Below are 23,856 nucleotides of genomic sequence, written 5' to 3'. Positions count from 1 at the left end.
GTTAGAGGTGATTCTAGCAACACAATAAAGTGACTTGGGGAGATGGAAGGAGGACCTTGGAGACTGGCTCACTATCTAGACGAGGCTAGAGATCTGTTATACTCCTTGAATGCATCTTTAATCTGGATTCCCAGGAATTTAAACTCTGTAGCAGATAAATTAGCTAAGTCTGGTGCTCACAGGGAAAACTTATATAGTAATAGTATAATGCCTTTGTAACCTGTTTGTGACTAGCCTTTGTACATCATCTCATGTACTCTCTTTTCTCTCTTTTATAAAGTTACTCTTTTTCTTGAAAAATAATGCAGGAATTAGTACCTAGATTTTCCTAGAAATCAGGACCTAATAGCTTCTTGAGGGAATCAGCAGTCTGAAGAAGAAAATTAAGCCAAAGGCAAAATTGTATTTCACATTTTTTACTTTTTTTTTGTGGTAAAAATTTTGTTCTTTTATAGATTTATTTTAAATTTCTTCAACTTTAAAGTTGGGCTGACTTCAAAACTGACCATAAGTTCTATTGGAATGATATAGGTGTTGCATAAATAATGCTTTTATGAGGAATGCAAGAGAGTAGTAATGGAGAAAAAAAAGTTCTTATGGGGGAGTAGGTTTATTGTGGATGTTTTTAGTATAGCAAGTCTCTTCCTGGAGTTTGAGAGGTTTGAAAGCCATAGATGTAAAGTTGGGGGTATGATGATGTCGAGAATGGGATGAGAAGTAGCTGTTGCAGGAATCCATATAAGAAGTTTCCTGTTGGTTGTTGTCTGCTGGAGGGTGGTTATGGGTGTTGAGCTATGAGATTTCAGGTTGCCAAATTTCTTAGCAATGGTCCTCTTATCTGGTCCAACTTTAGCAATTGGAGTATTTTTTTCGGCTTTTGGGATTGGTTATGGTGGGGTTTATTGTTGTCAGAAATGATTGGTGGTTTTTGTCTCTTCTTTCCTTTGTGGGTGATTCCTTGTAACCTTTTGATGTTCTTTTTCACTTAATGAATTTCCTTTTGTTATCAAAGAAATGTAAATCCCTAAACTAAAAGAACTCTAACTCAAAAACCAACTGGTTGGTGGCCAAGTTGGTACATTCGCTGCTTTGCTGCAGCTGAGACCTGGGAATCTATTCCTGTTGCCACCAGGTTGGGTGGGGTTGTTTAAGGGATTGGGGGATGGGCTACCTCCATTGTGTTGCTCACCATAAAAAAATAATTCTAACTCAAAACAAAAGAAAAAGTAGTTTTTTTCTTCAAAAAAAAAAAAAACTACTAGAACTCTGGATTTGGAAAACTCAGGTTGCATTGAAAGTTATCTTTTTTGTGTGGACTGTGGCTTCTGGGTAAGGAAAGAATATGTCTTCTCTCTGTGGTTCGGCATCTGAGGGGATTATTAGCAGGGTGGAGTGGAACCTGCGGAGGTGGGCTGGTAAATTCAAGGTTGTTTATGGGAGTTCCTGCTAACTATTTCTCAGACCATTGGTGCCATTTTATTTTGAACTTATGTACATAAGATGAATGTAATGTGATGTGCATAAATACAAGCACACTTTTTTGTTATAGCTTGAGGGCTTCTTTCCCGCTCATACATTTTATACTTATTACAATTACTTTTTTTCCACCTTCCAAAAAGAAAAAAAAAAACCTTGGACTCAAGGAAAACAGAAGGATACTGCTATGATTGTCTTTAAATCATCTCAACCTGCTCAATTCATGTCCAAATTGCATGATTTTGGGCTTGTCTGATAGATAATAAAATAAGCTTTCTAATTGAGACTAAAAAGTTAGGCATAGAGATAGGTTTCAGCACTCCAAAATTTGGCTGCAAGTATATTGACTGACTGTATATGTTTCCTCTCTGGTTTCAATTTCAAGCATTTGTAATTCATTTTCAATTTTGGTTTTAAGTTCATTTGCTTATGGGATAAGGCTTGGATGGTGATGATGATTTTAAGGTCACATTTGCTTTTCATGTCACCCTGTCTTAGGATAAGAGAACAAAATGAGCTACCATAGATGAAATAATATTATTAACCAGATGCCTAATTACCACTTGTTTTGAAATGATAGTTTGGCCATTTTATCTATTTGCTTTTTTCAGCATATTTCCATCTATAAACTTCTCTTTACATGTAAATTTCTTCTTGGTGTCTCCTGATTAGGCTTTTGCTCTGGAGGAAAGACTGAAGCAACAGATGATGATTGAAAAGATATCGTTGCCCCTTCATGTCAGTCATTGGTATGCTAATTGTAGAGTGCAGCTTCAGTTGGATAAGACTTTCTCTGCTATTCTGGTGTGGTGGTGTTCAGTTAAAGTAGTCCACATTTAATAATAAAAACTTGGGAGTCACTTTCATTGGATTTTATCTTTTTTAGTTGTAAATTTATAATTGTAATCCTTCTATCTGATTCTTAATATACCTTAAGAACTATCTATTAATGTAATCTCTTCCCTCTGACCAGTAGGGTGTCCATATAATGCAACCAAGGGGGATATACCAATCATTTTTTTTTCTTTTTGTAGTTCTTTACATGGATCAATGTCTTTTAAACACCTTTTCAAAAGAGAAACTAAGAATTTAATACATATTACGTGTATGTAGGATGGATAAATTGGGTTTAAATTATAAACATCAAGGGTAATGTCACTCATTTAAATACAAGGGTAATGTCACTTATTTAAATATCATCCAAGTCACTAAGCAGTTAGCTTAAGTTTACTGTTGGTTTGGTTTACCCCTTAGATGCAAGGGTGACCATATCTGATTTGCTTATATCTTTTTGAAATGGAGTGCCATAAGAAAAGTGTTGTATCTTTGGGTAGCATTGTTCCACTGTATATAATCTGGTATAAATCAGGAGTGTAATCATTCATTTCAAGAAGGGCTGTTACCCAATATTTTTTTATTTTTTGATAAATGGCTGTTACCCAATATTGGTCCTTGTCATCCGGGTTTTGGGAGGGTGGAATGAACATGTGCCTAACCTTTGGCATTTTTTTTTACAAAGTGTTTTCTCTCATACCTGAATCTCCCTTCTCACACTTGTCTGCCTGAGGTTTTACCATTGCACCAACCAATGACCCCTTGTATGACCAATTGTTGGCAGATCCTTTAATTGATTTCCACCATTACTTTTGCAAATACTTTAGGCTGTTTATTAATCATATTGATTGAGGATCCATTTTCATAAGAATTAAGCAAAAGTTTTAATGCTACCTGTCAATCTGACACAAATTATGTTGGTTTCAAGGAAATTGTGTCATGCATGTTAAAATCTATTCTGCCTCAATCCACTATTTCAAATGACTATCTCTATGGGTTTGAAAATCTGCTAAGACAATGACAAACATGCCTTAAGATCCTTGAATTGTCAGGTTTTGCAAGCACTACTTACGGAATAAAACTGTACTTCTTGGAGACCTATTGTATCTGGGGGGCAAAGCTTTTTGTGTTTCTGTTATCTGAACAGTCTTTGGATGTCATAAATTTTGTGTAGTTGAATAAATACTCAAGAGTATTCTGCTTTCTTTTGCAAAATCAATTTGCAAGGCCTAAAGCTGTTCTGTTATTCAGAATTTAATTGTTTTCTGATTGAAGATGTCTGCCAAGTACTGATAAATTGAACCTTAATGGTCTCTCAGGTTTGTTCTTTGGAGAGGCAAAAACTTTTGCTTCCCTCTTGAAACAGCTTATTGAGGTCATTCCTGGATCTGCTAATGCCTTAGCCAACTTTTTGGCTAGAGGAGGGTTGGGCATGCTAATTAAGTGTAGTTAAGGTGGTAGGAGCGTAGGTGATAGTGTTATTTTGTGCTGGTAAAGTATCAACAACAAGGCATCATCTAGGCAACAGAAATGAATGATTAGTTGTGTGTGTGTGTGTCTGTGTGCCACTAGGATGGTTGCATCTATACTGCCTATCTGGTTGGTTGCTTAGGCGATTCCACGATTGTCCTCCAAAATACCTGGTCAATGCCTATGTGATGCTTAAACTACATTGTAATAAACATTTTCTGTGTGCGTGTGTGTGTGGGGTGGGGGGTTGCTCCAGGCAGCAGAGGCAGACCAACAAGCCTTTATGTCTTAATTTTCTGCTTTTCTGTTTACTCATCTTTAAGCTGTTTTGTACTTCGGTTTCATTAGCTCCCCTGAGATTAGGTTTCCTTGTAGCGGGATGATTTTAATCATTTTCATCATATGCATTTCTGATTGTTTTTGATAAGAACAAAGATAGAAGTCAATTACAATTGCACATTGGCCTTCTTTCGTTTCATTGTATCACCAAAATGAATGTAAAAATCATAGCTTATTGCAAAGCTAAAATGTCATTTACCATCATCAATATATTGGGAAGCTCCTGTCACCACAAGTAGTTCGAAACCTTCTCCTTACTGAATTTAGAAGCAGAAACAGAATTAACATCCTTCACTTCCTTGACAGGGCTTTTATCTCAATTTCATAAAATCAAGGCAGGAATGGAATTCATTTCAAAATTTTCCAATTATCCAAACTCAACATAAATAAACCCGAAATTGTGTAAGTGAAGATGTGGGTCCATGATCCCTTAGACATGATGCCAGAGAAGCTAAATCATTGGCATTAAGAGTGTACAACTCATTCAGAGGGAAAAATCAGCTAATTTACCAGCATGTAGTAGAAGTGAATTGTATTAGGGCTTAACCCTCCTCGGCTAGGTAGTCTTTTGTTTACCTGTCATAGTTGTACTAGATGTTGGACATGTAGAATTTCTCTTGAGGCTCTGTTTCCTTCATGTTTGGAGGGCTTGGCCATTATTTTTTCTCAACTAGTTGGCTGACTAACTTTTTTCCCATTTGTCTGGTTGTCAGGATTGTTCGCTCCTACTTGCTACATTATGGGTACCAAGATACACTTAATTCATTTGATATGGCAAGCAAAAGTACACTTCCTCCTATTCCTGTAGCTCAGGAAAATGGCTTTAATGAGCAAGGGGAGATGTATGCACTAGGCCACAGAAGAATTTTGCGTCAGGTAGGAAAATTGGTATTATTGGTTTGCAGTTAACTGAATAGTTCTGTTTCACTATGAATGCATCTTGGTTGAGAGTAACAGATAACAGAGGGCATCACTCTGATAGAATGAAATGACAAGTATTGTAGAAATGCACTTCTCTTTTTCTTTACTGACCTTTTATATGAGATTTTCAGTCTGAAAGATTCTTTAAGCATGTTTGTTATAATCTTCCCTCTTTTTTTCTTTCATCTTCGATGAATAACAGTAAAACCTTTTTTTTTTTTTGATTTCTTTTGAAGAGCTACACAACGGGGGGTAGCCCATCCCCCAACCCATAATCCCCCAACCCAGGTGCAGGCAGGATTCGATCCCAAGTTTCCGCTACGACCAGCAGGAGGCCTTACCAACCAGCTGGTAGGCACCTTGCAATAACAGTAAAATTTATTATAGTAGTAAAAAAGAATCAGTTTATACAAAGATGTCAAGCATCCCTGGAACAGGAGATAGATACCCAGGTGCAGGCGGGATTTGATCCCAAGTTTCTGCTACGACCAGCAGGAGGCCTTCCCAATCAGCTGGTAGGCACCTTGCATTAACAGTAAAATTTATTAGTGTAGGAAAAAAGAATCAGTTTATACAAAGATGTCAGGCATCCCTGGAACGGGAGATAGATACCCTAAAAGAGCTGTAACCTATCTAGCCTCTGTTTTGCCCATGAATTTGCCAGTCCACTGGGCATTGGCTGATCTATAAACCCATTGTACATCGATCACCACTTCATTAGTTGTATGATCATGGAGTCATCTTAATTCTTCACCCATTGCACTACTACCTTGGGATCCCCTTCTATTATCAGATTTCTTAATTTACAAGTTTTAGTCACCCATAACCCATTATCCTTGCGATACAGTCGTTACCTCTGCTGGTATGTTGATACTTTAGTACCTTGGCCAGTAGGTTCTCAAAACATTGCCAAGGTATTTTCATAGGAGTCCCTAAATGCTCCTTTTATGCTAGAAAGTCATGGATTTCCTCTACAACAAATTCCATGCCAACAAGCCTTGGTATGACCTCCCCAAAGGATATACAGGGCTTTTCCATGTTTTTTTAGAACCTATCGATGATTGGATCTCAAATGCAATGGATTTGGGGTTTCTTCCCAATGGCAGCCATAAATACCCCATTGACATTGTAGTCTTCTCATTTTAAACAAGGCCTGCTTGTGTTATCATCATAAAATATATTTTTCTGAAGTGGTTTCCAAAGAGATGCTTTCGTTTCTAGTTGGTCATGTTTTCTATCGCTTGTTTGGGAAAGGTGTTGCAAGTGGATTTTGGGGTGTTTGCGGTCATGTTGTTATTTCATCCTGGTCAATTGGGAGGTTAGAGATTTCTTCTTGCGTCAAGGGAAGTGAGACAAGGAGCCCTGTTATCCCCTTTTCTTTTCACCCTCATAGCTGATGGCTCTAGCAAAATATTTTTGAGAGCGAAAAGACTGCAACTAATTAAGGGATAGAGGGTAGGTAGAGATAGTTAGGTGATTACAAACATCCATTATGCAGATGATATTATTCTTTGTGATGGGAGATTGGGGGGTGATACAGGATGGGGTAGGGGTCCTACTAATTTTAGATATGGTGGTGGGATTTATAAGGTGAAAGGAAGGCTATAGATGATTAGGAATGAAGAATGGGGATAGAAATGCAAGTAGTAGGCCTGTACACTGATCAGTTCGGTTCAGTTTTATCCATTTTTGTCAACTGCATCGATCGCGTTGGATTGATTTAAAACCAACCAAAACCGACCGAAATTAATTTAAAACTGAACTGAAACTAGATATTACTGAGGTCGGTTTAGTTGGTTTGAACTCAACTGAATCAACATTCTCCTTTGTGGGGTCCAAGTTAAAAAAGAATATTTTGATATGCACGAATTGTTTTCGATTTCCATTTATATGTTTCCTTATTTTATGACACGTTCTATTTGGTGATGTTTGTTTGGGTGGATTTTATAGATAGTTATATCCACATGTGTGCCATGTGTCAAGTTGAGGTGCATAAATTTGATGACACGATTTACTATCAAACTGGGGTGGATTTTATAGATGGTTAGGCAGCTATATCCCACAATTTCATAAAAGATGACAAATGAAATGACTAGCAAGGGGCCCATGCACATAGGTGGTCTCCCACATACTATGCTCTTATATGTGGTTCACTCCATCCAAACACGTGGAACATGGGTCCCATTGAATAAACTAAGGTGAATCTAGATTGTATTAGTGACCTAAAAATCCCTTTGATGACCAGAATTTTATGCTGTGGTGTACATGCGTGTGTGTGTATATATATATATATATATATATATATATATATATATATATTTATATATATATATATTTGATCAATGACACTTTCATTAAATCATCAATAGAAGATTTACAAGAGGAAGACAATCAATGACACTTTCATTAAATCATCAATAGAAGATTTACAAGAGGAAGACAAACACACTTATCTTCCAAGAGCAACAAAGAACCTCAAGAAAAGGAAAAAAAAGAAAAAAACACTAAAGTTACAGCTTAGCCCAAAACAGTGAGTCCCTTTCTGCTCCTTGTTTAGCTAAACTGTCAGCTAGGGAATTAGCTGATCTTTAATCCAACATGTCTTGACTTCCATCTCCCGCACCAGCCACTTGAATTTCCTCCTCTCATTGTTGTACTTCCATAAGCCATTGTGATATTTAATCAGCCACCCTATCACCACCTCTAAATCCCCTTCAATTATGAGTTTCCTAATGTTCAATTCCTTAGCTTTCCGGACTCCTTCCATAACTGCAAAGATCTCAGCTCTAAGGGAGTCACCCACTCCATCTGGGCCTGAGAAAATGGCAGAAATGGCCCCGTTTTCATCCCTTAAAACACCCCCAATCCTCGATTGTCCCGGATTTCCCCTACTACACCCATCAAAGTTTAATTTCAAGAATCCACCAGGTGGAGGGTCCAAGCCACACACATTACTGACTTGGTCTGTGTGCAATTTGCAATTTCACCCCACTTCCTCAACATGTCATCCATCGTGTAGTCTGTGAATAGCTCCAAAGATTTCAGCCACTGTACCGCCCTAATATGTATGATAGCCCTCAGATCTGCTGCTCCTTTCTCAGCTTTTGAGAATATCCTGGAGTTTCTTTCTTCCCAAAGTGTCCAACATACTGCAGCCCTTAGTTCTCTCCACATAGCCCTTCCCCTTTTTATTCGCCACCTGAAAAAAGAAGGGGAAAAAAGGTCCTGCAAGTCTGATGGAGGATTCCAACTACATCCAAATAGGGAGAAAGCCCAATCCCAAATTGACCTCGCAAAATGGCAAGACACCAGTAGGTGAAAACCAGTCTCCCCATCCACTTTACAAAGAACACACCACTGAGGTGACAAGCAAGTATTGGGTCTCTTCTTTTGGAGTAGATCACTAGTGTTGATTCTTTCCAGATAGGCTTCCCAACAAAAACTACCAACCCTAGGAGGTATTGCTCTGCACCAAACCTCATCAACAGGGAAAGGGGGGAAGTAGGACTGGTGGACTGACTTAAGACTTTGAAGAAAGAAGCACAAGAAAAGATGCCATTGGGGGTAGGTGTCCAAATTCTAGAATCCGCCCTAGTGGGGTCTAAGACAACGTTATCAAGAAGTGCAATAAGGCTCGAAATACTGTCGAAGTCTGAGTCCCTCAAATCCCTTCTTAGACCCAAGTTCCACCCAATCCCAGAAGTGGAAGAGGACAGGGTGGTGAAAGACTAGATTGGCTCATTTTTCAAATCAGAAAGAGCATACAAAGAAGGAAATTGATCCTTTAGAGGGGCACTCCCCACCCAGGTTTGTTCCCAAAATTTTATGGAGTTATCGGAATTCAAATCATACCTGATATTAGGGGAGAAAATTGGTAGTAGGTCTTGAATGGCTTTCCAAGGAGAATTGCTTGTGGTCCTAGCTCTGATTCCAGCGTCCCATCCATTGTGCTCCAGCCCATGTATAGTTGCCACTATTCTAGCCCATAGCTTCTCCTTCTCCATAGGAAACCTCTACAACCACTTTCCCAATAGTCATATTCCTTCTCCTAATACTCCCAAGCCCCAAACCACCACAAGTCTTACTCCTACAGACTATCTCCCAGCTAATTCTATGATCCCTCTTCTCCTCTCCCGGCTCCCACAGGAAATCTCTCATTATCTTCTCCAATTTGTTAGCAACCTTCACTGGGATTTTAAACACTGACAGGAAAAAGATGGGTAAGTTAGCAAGCGTGGCCTTAATTAGTGTAATTCTCCCACCAAGAGAGAGGTAGTTCTTTTTCCAGGATGCCAGTCTTTTTTCAAACCTTTCCACCACCGGGTTCCAAAAGCTCTCTCTCATAGGATTATCACCTAATGGCAACCCTAAGTAGTTCAAAGGCCACCCCGAGACTTCACACCCCAGCACTTAAGCACTCTCCCTGATCTCTCCCTCCTCCAAATTCACCCCCACTACACAACTTTTCCCTAGGTTAACCTTCAAGTTGGACATTTGCCTAAACAGTTGTATCACCGACTTCAAGTTCCTGATAAAGCTCACATTACCGCCTTCACAAAACAGAAATGTGTCATCAGCAAATTGTAAGTGAGGGAGGTTTCCACCCTCCCAACTCTCTAGCCTTTAATGAGCCCCCTAGAATCTGCTCTGTTAATCAGTTTCTCAAAAACCTCCACAATTAGAATGAACAAGTAAGGAGAAAGGGGGTCTTCTTGTCTTATACCCCTACTGGCTGGAAAGAAATCTACCACTGTCCCATTCACTAGCATTGAATAATGATAATTCCGGACACAACCCATGATCCACTTACACCATCTAGCCCCAAACCCAAATTTAGTCAAAACTTTCCTCAAGAAATCCCAGTCTACCAAGTCATAAGCCTTTTCCAGGTCCAACTTACAGACCACTCCCTTCTTCTTATCCCTCTTAAAGTTCTCCACACTCTCATTAGCAATTAAAATCCGATCAGTAATTTGTCTTCCACTCACAAAAGTTCCTTGATAGTGTGCAATGATATCTGGCAATACCTTCTTCAGCCTCAAAGACAACACTTTTGCAATGATCTTATACAAGCTATTAACCAAGCTAATTGGCCTAAAATCCTTCGGGTGGGATGCATCTTTCTTTTTTGGAATTAAGGCTATAAATGTAGTGTTCACACCCGGATTGACAATTCCTCTCTTGAAAAACTCCTCAAACACCTACAAAAGATCATCTTTCATGATATCCCAACAGTCTTGATAAAAAGGCACTGTGAACCCATCTGGCCTTGGAGCTTTTGTTATATCCATAGAAAACACAACCTTCTTGATCTCTTCTAAATTAAAGCTTCTTTCCAACCTTCTCCTATTCTCCACCCCTACATCTGGCCAATCCAATCCTTCTACCCACACCCTTCTACTCATAGGCCTTCTTAGGATAGATTTGAAGTGTTCCACACAAGCCCCGACAATCTCCTTTTGTTGTACTAACTCAACTCCATCTACTACCAATTTGGAGATAAAGTTCTTCCTTCTCCTGCCATCTGCTAGAGAGTGGAAATACCTAGTGTTTCTGTCTCCCTCTCGCAACCATTTGCACCGAGATTTTTGCCTCCAGCTAATTTCCTCCTTGTGTAGGCAGTCCTCTAACTGTCTTCTCAAATCTCTCCTGAGATCATCGTCTTCCTCTCCAAATTCTCCCTTTTCTTCTTTAGAGTCAAGGCTTTCAATCTTATCCATCAGATCTCCCTTTCTTTCTTCTACCCTCCCAAACTCCACCAAATTCCACTCCTTGATTTTTCCTTTCAAGAATTGTAGTTTCTTATGGAATCTCATCCCCTCCCATTCCACCAGTGGGTTACACTCATACCACCACTCCCTCACTTGTTAGTAAACCCTGGATGAAGTAACCACATATTTTCAAATCTAAAGGGGGTAGGACCTCCGCACCTTCTTTCCTCCTTACATAACACTATGGGCCAATGATCCGAGGTCACCCTTGGGAGAGCTCTAGAAGCCATGGTTCCCCAATGTTCTTCCCAATCCAAAGAGAACAGGAATCTATCCAACTTAGAGCAAATGGGTATAGATTGGAGATTTGACCATGTAAATGTCTTATGGGCTAGGGGAATCTCTTTAAGCTCAAAGGCATCCACAAAACTGTTAAACTTCCTCATGCTTTTTGTCACCTTCTGATTAACCTTATTGGATTCCTCCGAGAATATGATCACATTGAAATCCCCACCCATGCACCAGGGCCCATCCCACAACCCTCTAACATCATCCGATTCCTCCCACAACTCCTTCCTATCTCTGTAGTCATTCGGCCCGTAAACATTTGTGAGCACCCACATAAAATCATCCTCTTGCTGCTTAAACTTCATGGACATCGTGTACTTTTCGATCAACTCCTCCAAACCTTCAACCACATCGCTTTTCCACATTGTTACAATCCCCCCGGAAGCACCCCATGAGGGAGCAGCCACCTAGCCAATCCCCCTGGCTTTCCATACACTCCTTGCCCATTTGTTATTAAACTCTATTCTCTTAGACTCTTGCAACAACACAATGTCTGGGTCATACAGTCTTATTACCTCTTTTATTGTCGCTCTCTTCCTTGCACTCCCAATTCTCCTCACATTCCCACTAAGAATCTTCATTCTGCTTCTTTTTTAAACCCCTTGCCACCTACCCACTACTTTTCCCCTTTCCTTCTATCTCCTTTTACCCCGAGCTTCTTGTCTCCTTCTACATCTCTCTTCAATCTCTCTACTTCACTCAATCTCCTCTTCTTTGTTCTGATCTCTTTCTTCCTCTTTTGTAAGCTTTATTTCAACACATTCAAATCTTCCAACCTACAACCCAACTTCCCTACAAATTTTGCTATTATGTCTTCTCTCACCGAGTCCTCCACCCTTACCCTTCCTACAGAATCCCCTCCATCTCTTTCCACATGCCCTTTCTTCCACTCCTCTGGTCCCACCTCTGTTCTTTCCTCTCTATCCATCCTCCCTCTCCTGTTACCTCCCTCCTTCCCTGTTCTCTCCCCGTAAACCTTTCCATCTCTACCCTCATTCCTTTCCCTCCTCTCCACTAACCCCTCTCCTCTTCCTTCCTCCCCTTCCCTCCTCCAGATCAACTTCCCTTCCGCTTCCTTAAACACTCTTTCAATGATTTCCCACACTTTTTCACTCCTATACCTTCCTTCTCGCACCTTCCCACTTTCCTTCCTTCCCCTCTCCCCCTCCTCGGAGAGCCCGACTGCTAGCTCGACTGCATATTCATGGGGTACAGGACATAGAACAGAAACGGAATTTGGAACCAAAGACACAGGAGACACATTATTAGCACAAACCGAAATCACTTGGTTACCTGGGACTGATGGACAAGCTATAAAAGGACTGCTCCCGGCCTCCTTCTCTTGTTCTAGAGGTTGGTAACCATCTATCTGCTTGAGTTGGTTGGGAAGTACTTCTGTCCTTTGGTTATCCTGGTGATCTTTCCACTCTACCCCTGGTTCACCCCCATATGGTGTGTTCCTGCTGTGCTTCCGGTTCTCCTGGTTTGCCCCTTCTGATAATCCTTGCACACTTTGTAGTCTTGGGAATGAGTTAAACCGATTGCAATTTTCATCCTGAAATAAGCTTGCAATATTCCACCCATCCATGTCACCTCTAGCACAACTACCTTCGTCGTTTACACTGCCCACGCTAGTACCAACAACAGAAAAGTCCTCCGATTCTTCATCTCCTTCACTGCACTGCACCCAACCTTCATCCTTCTCTTCCCTCTCTTCAGTTCTTTCCCTAGCGTATCTTGGATTCAGCCTCTCTGAGGAGTGTCACAGGGGGCTAAGCTTCTCCAGACTTTGTCGGGAAACCCACTGCAAATCCCGCTTCTTGTCCATTTTTCGCCATTGCATGCAATCCCCCCTTTCTCACGACTTGGGACGATGATAGACCATTAGCATCGTCTATCAGCGACCCAAGAAGAGTCCCCATACCCCGAACCACGTGACATTTTAAGTTATCACGTGGGTCCTTCAAGTGGAGCCTCTTTTCAGTGTTACACCCACCCGGCCCGCCCGCGTGACCTTTTAAGTTGTCACGTGGGCCCTTCCATCGCTGTCCCGGCTCAACCTTCGTCCCGCCCGACCCACCCGCCTCCTTCAACTGCTCGGACCAAACCTTTCTGCTCCCCAACCCATCCTGCTTCTTTGCTACATCAGCATAAGAAGAAGAGCCCGCCATTAATTTGTTTAATTCAAACCCATTTGAATTAGTTTCCTTAATTAGGTTGCTTGTCGTTTGGTTTTCCCTAACCGGCTCAGTAACCCCAAAAATATCTTTCATCTGCTCCACCTTTTCATCTCCCAACCTCTGCCCTCCACGTGTCCACCACCCAGCCAGCTCATCATCTTCTACCTTAGGAGCACCTTCCCACCACGACCGTTCAACTTCGGAAGCCACCCATACCTTGTACCAGGCTTTATCCGAGCAGATTTCAAAGAACCTCGGCAGGTTCTCATGCCTTACACCAGCTACCCGTAACTCCACGGCATCCAGATTTCGTTTATCAGCTTTCACCAAGATGCCTCCCAGACTTTGCACAATGTGCTCAAGAACAGAGCCTCGCCAGAGGTGAAATGGAAGGTCTACAAGCTTCAGCCGGACACACCCATCTTGGACTTCAACTTCATTGCAAATTGGGCTCCAGTTCTGAACCTGTATCAGACCTCCATCCACCACAACTGCTTTAAAACTTAGATCCTGGTCGCCTACATCAAGCACGGCTTTCGTCTCTGCAAAAGGGAACAGCATAACTTCACTCCCAATACCTATCTCCCCTGCAACTGTACTCAGAACCCTCCTCCAATCTGTCACTCCTTTATCAGCCACTAGCACCCTTCTTTTCTTCCACTCATCCTTCCCTGCTCCTACCAATAATCTATGATGAATAGAAGCGCAAGCAACCACCATTTCAGTCGGAAGGCCTTGCACTTTTACACTCCCAGAGGAACTAATCGAAACTGCCCCCTCCTGAACTTTTTGACCCTGGTCTTTGGATTTTTTACCAGTTCTTTTCACCCCATCCACTCTCTTAACTTCCAAGGCTACAAGGAAAAACTGTAGCACCTTCACAAAATCCATCCACCCTTTCCGTAATCCCCCTTCCGGCACACATAGCATTTGCTTTCCATTTGTTCCAAAAAACTCCACCACAGAGATAAACCATCCCTTTCTGTTTCTTTTTAATTCTGTTACATATTTCTTACCTAGAACTGACATTGAGTTTTTCCAGCCATTCACCTTACCAGAGTTGATAGCCCCATCTATGAAACCTTTCATCCAGACAATGACCTCCTTTGACACCAACACAGTCGCCCTGTTATTCTCTCTGATTTTCATTGCATCCTCACCTTTGATCCTTTCCTCTTCGAACTTGAAAGTCTTGGCTTCGATCAACACCCCACCTTCCTACTACTCTGAACCTTCTCTCATCCGCCATTTTGCGTGTGTATATATTATCAGGTCAGGTTGGTGTTAAGTCAGGTCATGAAAACATAAACTGTAACCAAACCGAATGGTCGGTTTCTACTGTTATCAAAATGGAAACTGACTGAGCTTTTATAAAACCAGACATCTATGATTGGATTGGTCTGGTTTGGTTGGTTTACTCGGTTTATAATATTTTGTGAACCTAGAAAGTAGATAGCTTTCTTTCTACCAAAGAATGATCAATAGATTAGATAGAAAGAGGAGAACTCTTGCTGTTAAGGTAAATAGGAAAGAGACAGATCAATCATAAGTCATAAAAAGAAATAGGTGAGAGAGAGAGAGAGAGAGAGAGGTAAAAGAAAAAAAATTCCTGGCAACAACCAGAATTCAGTATACCAATGTTTATTCATCAAATTAACTCTTCTTAGATTGCAATACAATGATTATTTATAGACTCAAGTTAGTGGATCCGTGTCAAATTAGAGATTTGGTTTTTAATGTATAAGGTTCTAAAATAATAGAGCGTTATTCTTAATGCACCTTGAACTAGAAAATAATAACCGAAACAGTTAATATTCTAGGTAGGGGGTCAACATGTTAATAAGAGCTGCTTGGTAGGAATCAATATGCTAAGAATTCTATTTAGGGGGTCAGCATTGATTTGTTTACCCAAGAACTCTTTCCTTGCTTCCACGTTTACATCTAGATAGGGGGTCAACATGTTAAGAATTCGAGGTTAGTGATGAAATTGTTCAAGGTGATATGAAACCTAAAAAAGAATCTTGATAAGAGATGCTTGGTAGGAATCAATATGAGGACCGATGAATTTGCCTCTTCCTGCAATTCTAGGCTGCATTATTACCTCTTGGCCAATGAAATTCTTTGTCCTCCCTTTAGGTGCCAATCTTAAGGAAAGTAGGCTCTAGAACCCTGTTCTTAATAGATTCTTGAAGAAGCTAGCTTTGTAGAAAAGGAAATACTTCTTTTTTTGGGTGGTCAAATTACTCTCACAAATCCAAACATGGCTAATCTCTTTATATATACTTGCATTTTTTTTTTAAGATTCGATAATTAATGGTCAAGAAAATGGAGAAAATAATGAGAGGTTTCTTATGGGAACTCTAAAGATGAAAACAGGATCATTTGGTGAAGTGGAAATTGTTAAGTGGGAGGAGAGAATAAGGAGGGTTAGGCTTAGGTAACTTGGGGAATAAGAGTATGGCTTTGCTGGGCATGTGGTTGTGGAGATTGCCTCTTGAGAGGGGCATTTTGTGGCATAAAATAGTGTTGAGCATTGATGGATGGATAATGGTTGGGATGCTAGCTTATCTTCAAGGGACACTTTGGCTTCTCCTTTGAAGGAAATCCATGACATTATTCCACTTTTCTTAAACTTTCTCTGATATGATGTTTGTTCACTTTACAAGGCCCTTTTTTGGGAAGACTCATGAGTGATTTCCATCTTTGTATTTTTTTTGATAGATAACAGAAACTTTTATTAATAAAAAGATTAAAAAGGAGGATACAACGGGAGAGAGGGGTAAAATCTCTTAACCCTCCCTAAAAGTTTACTTCATATTACAGAACTCCCCAGAAAAGAAAAGCTCTTCCCACCCATTGCTTAGCCAAAGAATCTTCCAGGGAATTGGCACACCTTTTAGTCCACTGAAACTGAACTTCCATATTTTGAGTCAAATGTTTAATTTTATTTTTCTCATTTAAGTATTTCCACAAACTGAAGTCTTCCTTATGCAGCCACCTATTAACCAGGCTCGAGTCACCTTCCGCCACCAGTTTTCTGATATTCAGCTGCCATGCTCTTTTAAGTTTTAATTCCTTCCAACACTGCCAGTATTTCAGCCCTCAGAGAATCCCCCCAACGAATAGGCCTCAAATACATTGCAATAATATGGCCTTTTTCATCCCTGAAAGCTCCACCTAAACCTGAAGGACCTGGGTTTCCTTCGCTGTTTCCATCAAAGTTCAGCTTAGTGTAACCCAAAGGTGGAGGAACCCAAACTGGAGAAGGGGTAAATTTCAAAGGAGCTAACCAAGCCATTTCTTTCCAGTTCTTAATGATATCTCCTGCTGTGTAATCTTCAAAAAACTTCAAGGTCTTAACCCAATGAGCCACCCTAATGGAAATTACTTCAATGATAGCTTCCTTATTTCTTTCTTTTTCAAGGAATATTCTTCAATTTCTTTTCTCCCACACTGTCCAACATAATGCTGCTCTTACACATCTCCACAGAAATTTACCTCTTTTTTTTAACCCTCTCACTAGTGTAGTGTTAAATAAGCTCTGCACACTTGGAGGGTAGGACCACCTACAACCAAAGAGAGAACAAAACCAGCACCAGATTTCTGATACAAAGGGACAGGAAACCATTAAGAGATAGCAGCTCTCACCATTCTCCTTACATAGGATGCACCAGTGCGGGGTCAAACACCAATTTGGCCTTTTCCTTTGAAGTAAGTCGCAAGTGTTACACTTTTCTAAGAAAGCTTCCCAGCAGAAGCACCCACTCTGGGAGGAATTGGTTTACCCCAAATTTCCAAGACTGGGAAAGGGTGTCCTAAAGCCGATTGGGATTGGGTTAACTCTTTGAAAAAGGAAGAGCAAGTAAAGACACCGAGGGGGAAGGAACCCAAATCCTATTATCCCTACTAGAGGGATCAATAACCACCTCATCTAGGATCTTAAGCAAATCTGAAATGGTGTTCAACTTGGAGTCTCTAAGAGCCCTTCTAAAGCCCAGGTTCCAGTAAGGAACAGACAAGGTAGGGGATATAAAGGTAGAGATAGGCTCATTTTTAAAACTCGAGAGAGAGAACAAAGCTGGAATTTGCTCTTTCAAAGGTGAGTTTTCTACCCACGTATGTTTCCAAAATTTCACAGAATTACCAGAACAAACGTTTTACCTGATGAGCGGAAGGAGTGAGGGTAAAATAGCATGGATGGATTTCCAAGGGGAAGCTCTTGTAGCCCTAGATGAGACTCCCGCGTTCCAACCGTCCGCTGCTTGTCCATGGATACTTAGAATTACTTGAGTCCACATATTATCCCTTTTCTTTGTCAATCTCCATAGCCATTTCCCCAATAGGGCTTCATTCTTTTTCTGTAAATTACCCAATCCGAGCCTTCTATCACTCTTGGCTTTGGTAACAATATCCCACCTAACTCTATGATCTCTTTTTTCCTCCCCTGGTTCCCATAGGAAGTCCCTCATTAATTTTTCCAAAACTTCGCACACTCCCATAGGAATTTTAAACACAGACAAGAAGTAAACAGGGAGATTAGCCAATGTGGACTTAATCAGAGCTATCCTACCCCCCAAAGATAGGTAGTTTTTCTTCCAAGACGCTAACTCCATCTTTGTATTCCTTATCCTGAAGGAGCCTGTGTCCAAACTCATTTACTTCTGTTCTCTTTTGGTTTTGATTAAGATTTGGGCTTTAAAAGAGGTCTTAGAAACTCAGAAGCCCTCAATGCCATTTTTTTGTGCAAGTCTTAGAAGGGATTTTTTTTTTTTTACCAACATAAATTTGATGGTCACATTCCACCCCTTTGGTTCATTTTCTAGTGCTTCCTTCTTCTATATCCTTTTCTCTTCCTCCCCTTTTTGCAGCATTTTTTCTATAAAATAAATGTGGAGTAAACTTGTCCTAAAGTTGAGGCATTTTGCTAGTAGGTTTTCCATGAGATAATTAATACTTATGATTTTTCCAAAAGAGTAGGTCTAATTGGTATTTATCCCCACATATTTGTCTTTACAAATCAAGTGGGGAGATTTCTTATCATTCACTAATCTTCTGTCCATTTGTTACCTCCATTTGGGCTTGGATTTTATCTTTTTTCTGGCTGCAGCATGAAGTATTCAATCAAATATTGGCTCAGCTCATTAACTTTTAAGTGACCAAGAAAGAGTGAGTAATTATGTGGAGGTACACTTGAGCATCAGTCATTTGAATAATATGGGAAGAAAGAAAAGCAAAGATTTTGAAGTAGCAGAATAAAACCAAGGCAGCCATAATTGAGTTTATTACAGTGAGTGGGGTGCATTGAATCAAATCCATGGAGCCATGGAGGTATATTTTTAGCCTTCTTGATGGATAACATTTATAGGCGATGGAGAGAAATGGAAAACACTTATTCCAAAAGGGCTATGGCTCAATTGTACTAACAACTGCAGAGGTGTCTTAAAGTTCAACTTTGATGGGAGCAGTTTGGGTAATTTAGGTCCTTTTGGTGTGAGTGCTAGTGTTTTAAGTGCAAGAGGTGCACAAAAAGCACTAGGGTCCAAATGTGCCTAAGGTGTTTTGAAAATGGTGCACAAAACTTTTGAATAATTAAAAGATTAGAAAAATATAAAAATACGTATAAAAAATTAAAAAAAATCAGAAAAATTACAAGAAAATACATCTATGTTTATTAAAAAAGATGAACTTGAAATTCAAAATTTCAAATGAAGTTAATTGATTTATTAGGCCCATTAGATAATTAAGATTGTTACTTCAATTGGTCAGAGGCTTAGTTCATGCATTTAAGATATGACAATGCAATCTAAACAATTAAATAATTAAAAGGACATAATATCAATAATTCAAATTTATTCTATATGTTTTGCTAGGTGACAAGTAAAAGAGAGGTTCCCTGAGAGTTAAGTTGGTTAAATGAATGAAAGCTGTTTTCAACATTGGTGTGAATAGCATTGTTCAAGGCATCTAAAATGTTTTATCTAATAAAATATATAAAATGATAAATTAAAACAATTCAGATAAAACTTAAAATGGTAAATTCTTGTTAGTGGATTTTTTTGTTCTGTAAGAATATGGAAAGCATTATTTCTTACCAAGTACATTATGTAACAAAAATTATATAAAAATAAAATTTTGTCGTACCTGCAATTTGCACTGTTTACTATTCACACAAATTACAATTCATTATGAAAAAGAAAAGCATATACAACAAGACAGGAAATGGGACAAAGATACATGAGCTACCTACAAAGCTGAGGGAAAATTTTATGGGGTATAAGAACCTTGTGATGTAAGGGCATTTACATACAACCATCATTTGGGTAGTTACAGGCTTTTGCATTTTCATCATCATATTTGGGTAGCTAGATGTTTATCTTTTAGCCTGCATTCTTCCTTTAGGCTATCAGGTTAGCATATGTTCAGCTGATGCTCTTTTTTTTTTTTTTTTTTGAAGATAAAAGAAAATTTTATTGAAATAAAAAGGAAGATACAAGGAGGGTGATAAGCAATCAGCCGAGACAAAAGACTAAACGAAAAGGAGGCTGATAAAACCCAAACAAACAATTCCAAACTTGCTAAAGATAAACCCAACTAATGAAAACCCCTCATAAAAGCAACAAAACGGTACTCCAAAACCACCAAAACCACCCTGACATCTAGAAGATACCCAAGAAAAACACCCTGCCCCCATAATGGTACTCCAACACATTTAACTTTTCTTCTCAGTTTTTTGAATGCAATCCTTTTGTTGTCTTCTGACTAATCGTTTGGGTTTTTTGACAAGCTTGTTAGGCCCAACACCAAACAGGCCTCCATTTATCCTCGCAAAAACCTTAGAAACTGGGATCTGCTGCTGATTTCTTTTATTCCTTTGAACTGTGAATCTTCTAACTGTATTCAGAGTTCCCACAGCTTCTTCCAAATTCCCTGCAGACTTCTGACCCCTATCTGAAACCACCACCCCCTCGAACTCTTCTTCTCTCTCCGTAGTGATATCCCCGCAACCTCCAACACCTGCATCCAACTCTTCAATTATTGAGTTATCGTAATTGCAGTCAACCACTGGAGCTACTGTATTTTTATTCTCCTCTATCCTTTCCTCTACAGATCTTAATGCTTCCTTTGCAAATTCCTCCCCTCCTAGGAAAAGCGGACCCAGAATTTTGCTGACTTCCACTCCCTTATTCACCACTTTCTCGATGTCACAAGTCTTCTCTACCTTACGAGTCTCATCAATCATCAGTTCAAACTCACTTACCTCCCCTGATTCTGCTTCCATTTCCCTCCTTTCTGTTCTTCTCTAAGGGAAATGTTTTTTTTTTCCTTTATATGGTTTAACCCCCCCCCCCCCCCCATTTTAATCCTCCATCCCCTTCTCTGTTCCCCAACAACTCTTCCACATCTCTCGTTTTCTTTGCTCCTTCAATCCTATCCACCTCACCTCCCTGTCTGCTCTCCCCCTCTTCTGCGATTCTACTTTCATTACTTCCCGGAAAAGTCAGAATAGACTCTGCACCATTCTCTTCTTCCACCAATACTCTCTGCCCTCCCCAATCCTCTCCCTCAATCCTTTCCAAAACTTTTTCCTTATTATCAGTGGCGTCCAAGATGTCTTCCCCATCCTCCCCTTTTTTTCTCTTGAAGAAAACTGACTTCAAAATCCAGCTTACCATCACCCTTCTCTTTTATACACCTCTTTTCACCCATATCAACCTTCTCTAAGGTCATTGAATTGTTGTTATTTTTAATGAAAAAATTTGCCATATTCCATACGAAACCTTTGGCATCACAAATCGCTTCCTCTGTAACCTCTTCTATTGACACTTCTTTAGACATTGAACCATCTGATTGATCAACAGCGCACTCACCACCTTCCGTCGTCACTTGCCTCAATGTTGAACTACTCAACTCAAAAATTTTGTATTCATCAACCAGCTCAACCCCAGAAAGCCTCTTAAAATCTTGGATTAATGTGCCTTTGTAAACAGGCCCACCCTTCCGCCCAGAACTAAGTGACTTAATTTTGTTGGGTCCACCATTACAATCCTGCCCAAAGCCCATCTGTTTCCTGCCCAGCTTATCTCCCTCTTTTTCACCCACGTGCTCCCCAAGAGAATCACATGTTAGGAAAATAATGACAGGCCCAACCAGTTGTAAGTTACCCTCTTTCTCCCTTTCCAATCTCCCCTTTCTCGAGATCAGCACCATCATCACCTTTTTTTTTTTGAAGATTGAACATGCAAATTATTCAGCATCGAACTTTTAACACCAATCCCTTCAACTTATTCCTTTTTCTCTGTTCCTTCCACTTTGTTTTTATCACGTGGGTTCCACAAAACCCAATCGGTATCATCTTCAACCTCTCTCCCCCTGGACCACAGAAGCACTTCATCTTCCGATGCCACCCAGAGCTTCCACCATCTTCCTTCAACAAAGAGATCAATCAAACGGGAGATCCTTTCCAGTTTAGCACCAGCAATTTTAATCTTTGCGTCATGAAGATCAGCAGTACAAACATCTTCCAGAACTCCTCCGCACACTGCTGCTATCTTATCAAAGGTGTGATCCATCCATTAGTTGAACAGAAGTCTAAAAACCTTCAATATCACACTTCCTTCAGGGATTGAAATTTCATTGCAGGAAGGTGTTCAGTTCACCATGGTAACCATGGCTTCCTATGCTTCAACATTCATAAATTCTGCCTGAACCTTCCATAAATCCAGCACAGCGTTACTGTCATCAAAAGGGATGAGCACAGCCGATTCCAAAGTTGGAATTCTGATCATAACGTGATTAAGGATCATTGTCCAATCTACTACTTTCTTCTTGGCTATCACAACCGTCGTTTTACTCCAATCCTCCTTGCAACCTCCCAACATGAGCCTGGTAGTACACTACTCCTTGGAACCTCCCTGAAACATCTTCTTAACCCCCCAAACTCTACAAATTTTCCTTTTTCAACCAACACTATTCTTCAAACTCGTGCAACACCTTAGCAACTATGGCCCAGCCCTGACCATTCCTCCCTTCTAGCAAACAAATATCCTGTCTCCTTCCATCTCCCAACACTTCATCCAGTCTCAAAAACATCCTTTACTATTAACTTTCTTCTCAATTGAAAAGAGAACCCCATCTTTTATCCAAACACTCTACTAGCCTGGTCTTGTCAACTGCATGGATTGCCCCATCAATAAAACCATTAATTCAACCCACCACAACTTGAGACAAGAAAAACGTGGATCTCCCTTTCTCTTCAAACTTCAGAACTTTTCCTCCTTGACACTCGAACAAAAAACTCTCTCTCTACCGAAAGTATCTTCCTCCAAGCAGTCATAATCTAAAATCATAACCACTGTAACTGAGGTTTCTTGTTCTGTGATGCAAAACTGCTTTGTCTCAGGGTTCTTTCGAGGGAGCCAACCTCCAGGACCAGGTAGGTAGGTAGGTAGAGAAAGAGGGAGGGAGGGATTTCCAACTGTTCATGTTATTCAGTACTTATTAGCAGCTACTTGGAGATTGACAACACATGAGACATGAGATGGTGAGATCTTGGTTGTAAATTCTGGAGAGGCCGGGTGGTCTGTCAGTGGATGTGATTGCATTCTGGGAAGAGTACCAGCAGTTTCTTTGTAATTTACTTGCTTGTGAAAGAAAACTAGGAGTCCAGGACCACAAAACTTCAATGAAAGCACAGAAACACACTGACAATCTGATGGCAACTAAAAACTTTGATATGTTAATTGATCAGAAGAAAAAACTTTGATATGTTACCCTTTTCTGTTGGATTAATTGGAATTTGTGCATCTTATGATAAACTGTATACTAGTGTTACCTTAGACTCATATTTTCAGGTTTTTTTTTTGTGTATGATGTTAATTTTCTCTAATCTATTTTCTCTATCAATAAAGCTTATCAGGAGTGGAGATGTTGATTCTGCATTTGGTAAACTTCGAGATTGGTACCCTCAGATTGTGCAGGTAGACTGCCTCATTCTGATAGAGTAAATTCTAATTGCCTCTTATTTATATATATATATATATATATATATATATATATATATATATATATATATATATTTCAAATAGTAAAATTCATCTGGTTTTGATCTTCTTGATTATTTCCATTTAACTATTTTACAGTGTTTATAATGAACTTGACTGTTATTGGAATGCATTTACTCTGTTAGTTGGAAAATGCAATTTCATGGTGTTATACTATAGGTAGAGCTAGAGGGATCTGGATAGTTCTATGCTATCTCTAATGACCAACATATCATCAACCCGAACCACTTTTAGCTTCTCTTATAATAATGTCTGATTTTAGAGAAGAAGTATTGGTTGGTGGCGCCAACTTTATATTTATAATCTAGGGTAGCTAAACATAATAAAATAGGATAAAAAGACAAAAGTGTCCCTTAAGGCACATAACTACTTAATATTACATCACTCCCCCTCAAGTTGGGGCATAGATATCAATCATCCTCAACTTGTCACAAAGATCATAATGCTGCAAGGAGTTAAATCCCTTGGTCAGAACATCTGCCAGTTGTTCTTCAGAACTTTGGGAGCAATCTTGAG

The 23,856-nt window shown here is 39.9% G+C and overlaps 1 protein-coding gene across 5 annotated transcripts in view; it reads left to right on the top strand.

Annotated features, from left to right (window-relative positions):
• LOC148852625 (ran-binding protein M homolog) overlaps positions 1–23,856 on the top strand; it is a 56,375-nt gene that overhangs the window by 12,084 nt on the left and 20,435 nt on the right. For all 5 annotated transcript variants that reach the window (XM_088944389.1, XM_088944385.1, XM_088944387.1 and 2 more), the window contains 3 exons: positions 2,149–2,225; positions 4,833–4,995; positions 23,188–23,256. In XM_088944389.1, the coding sequence (XP_088800515.1) occupies positions 2,149–2,225; positions 4,833–4,995; positions 23,188–23,256 (309 nt within the window). The remainder of the gene's footprint in view (positions 1–2,148; positions 2,226–4,832; positions 4,996–23,187; positions 23,257–23,856) is intronic.

Source organism: Nelumbo lutea, chromosome 5 (genome assembly GCF_056320005.1).
Source record: "Nelumbo lutea isolate HS-2025 chromosome 5, American lotus-T2T, whole genome shotgun sequence".
NCBI lineage: Eukaryota > Viridiplantae > Streptophyta > Magnoliopsida > Proteales > Nelumbonaceae > Nelumbo > Nelumbo lutea.
The sequence above is the reverse complement of the archived record's forward strand: the minus strand, read 5'-3'. Positions and strand labels throughout refer to the sequence as shown.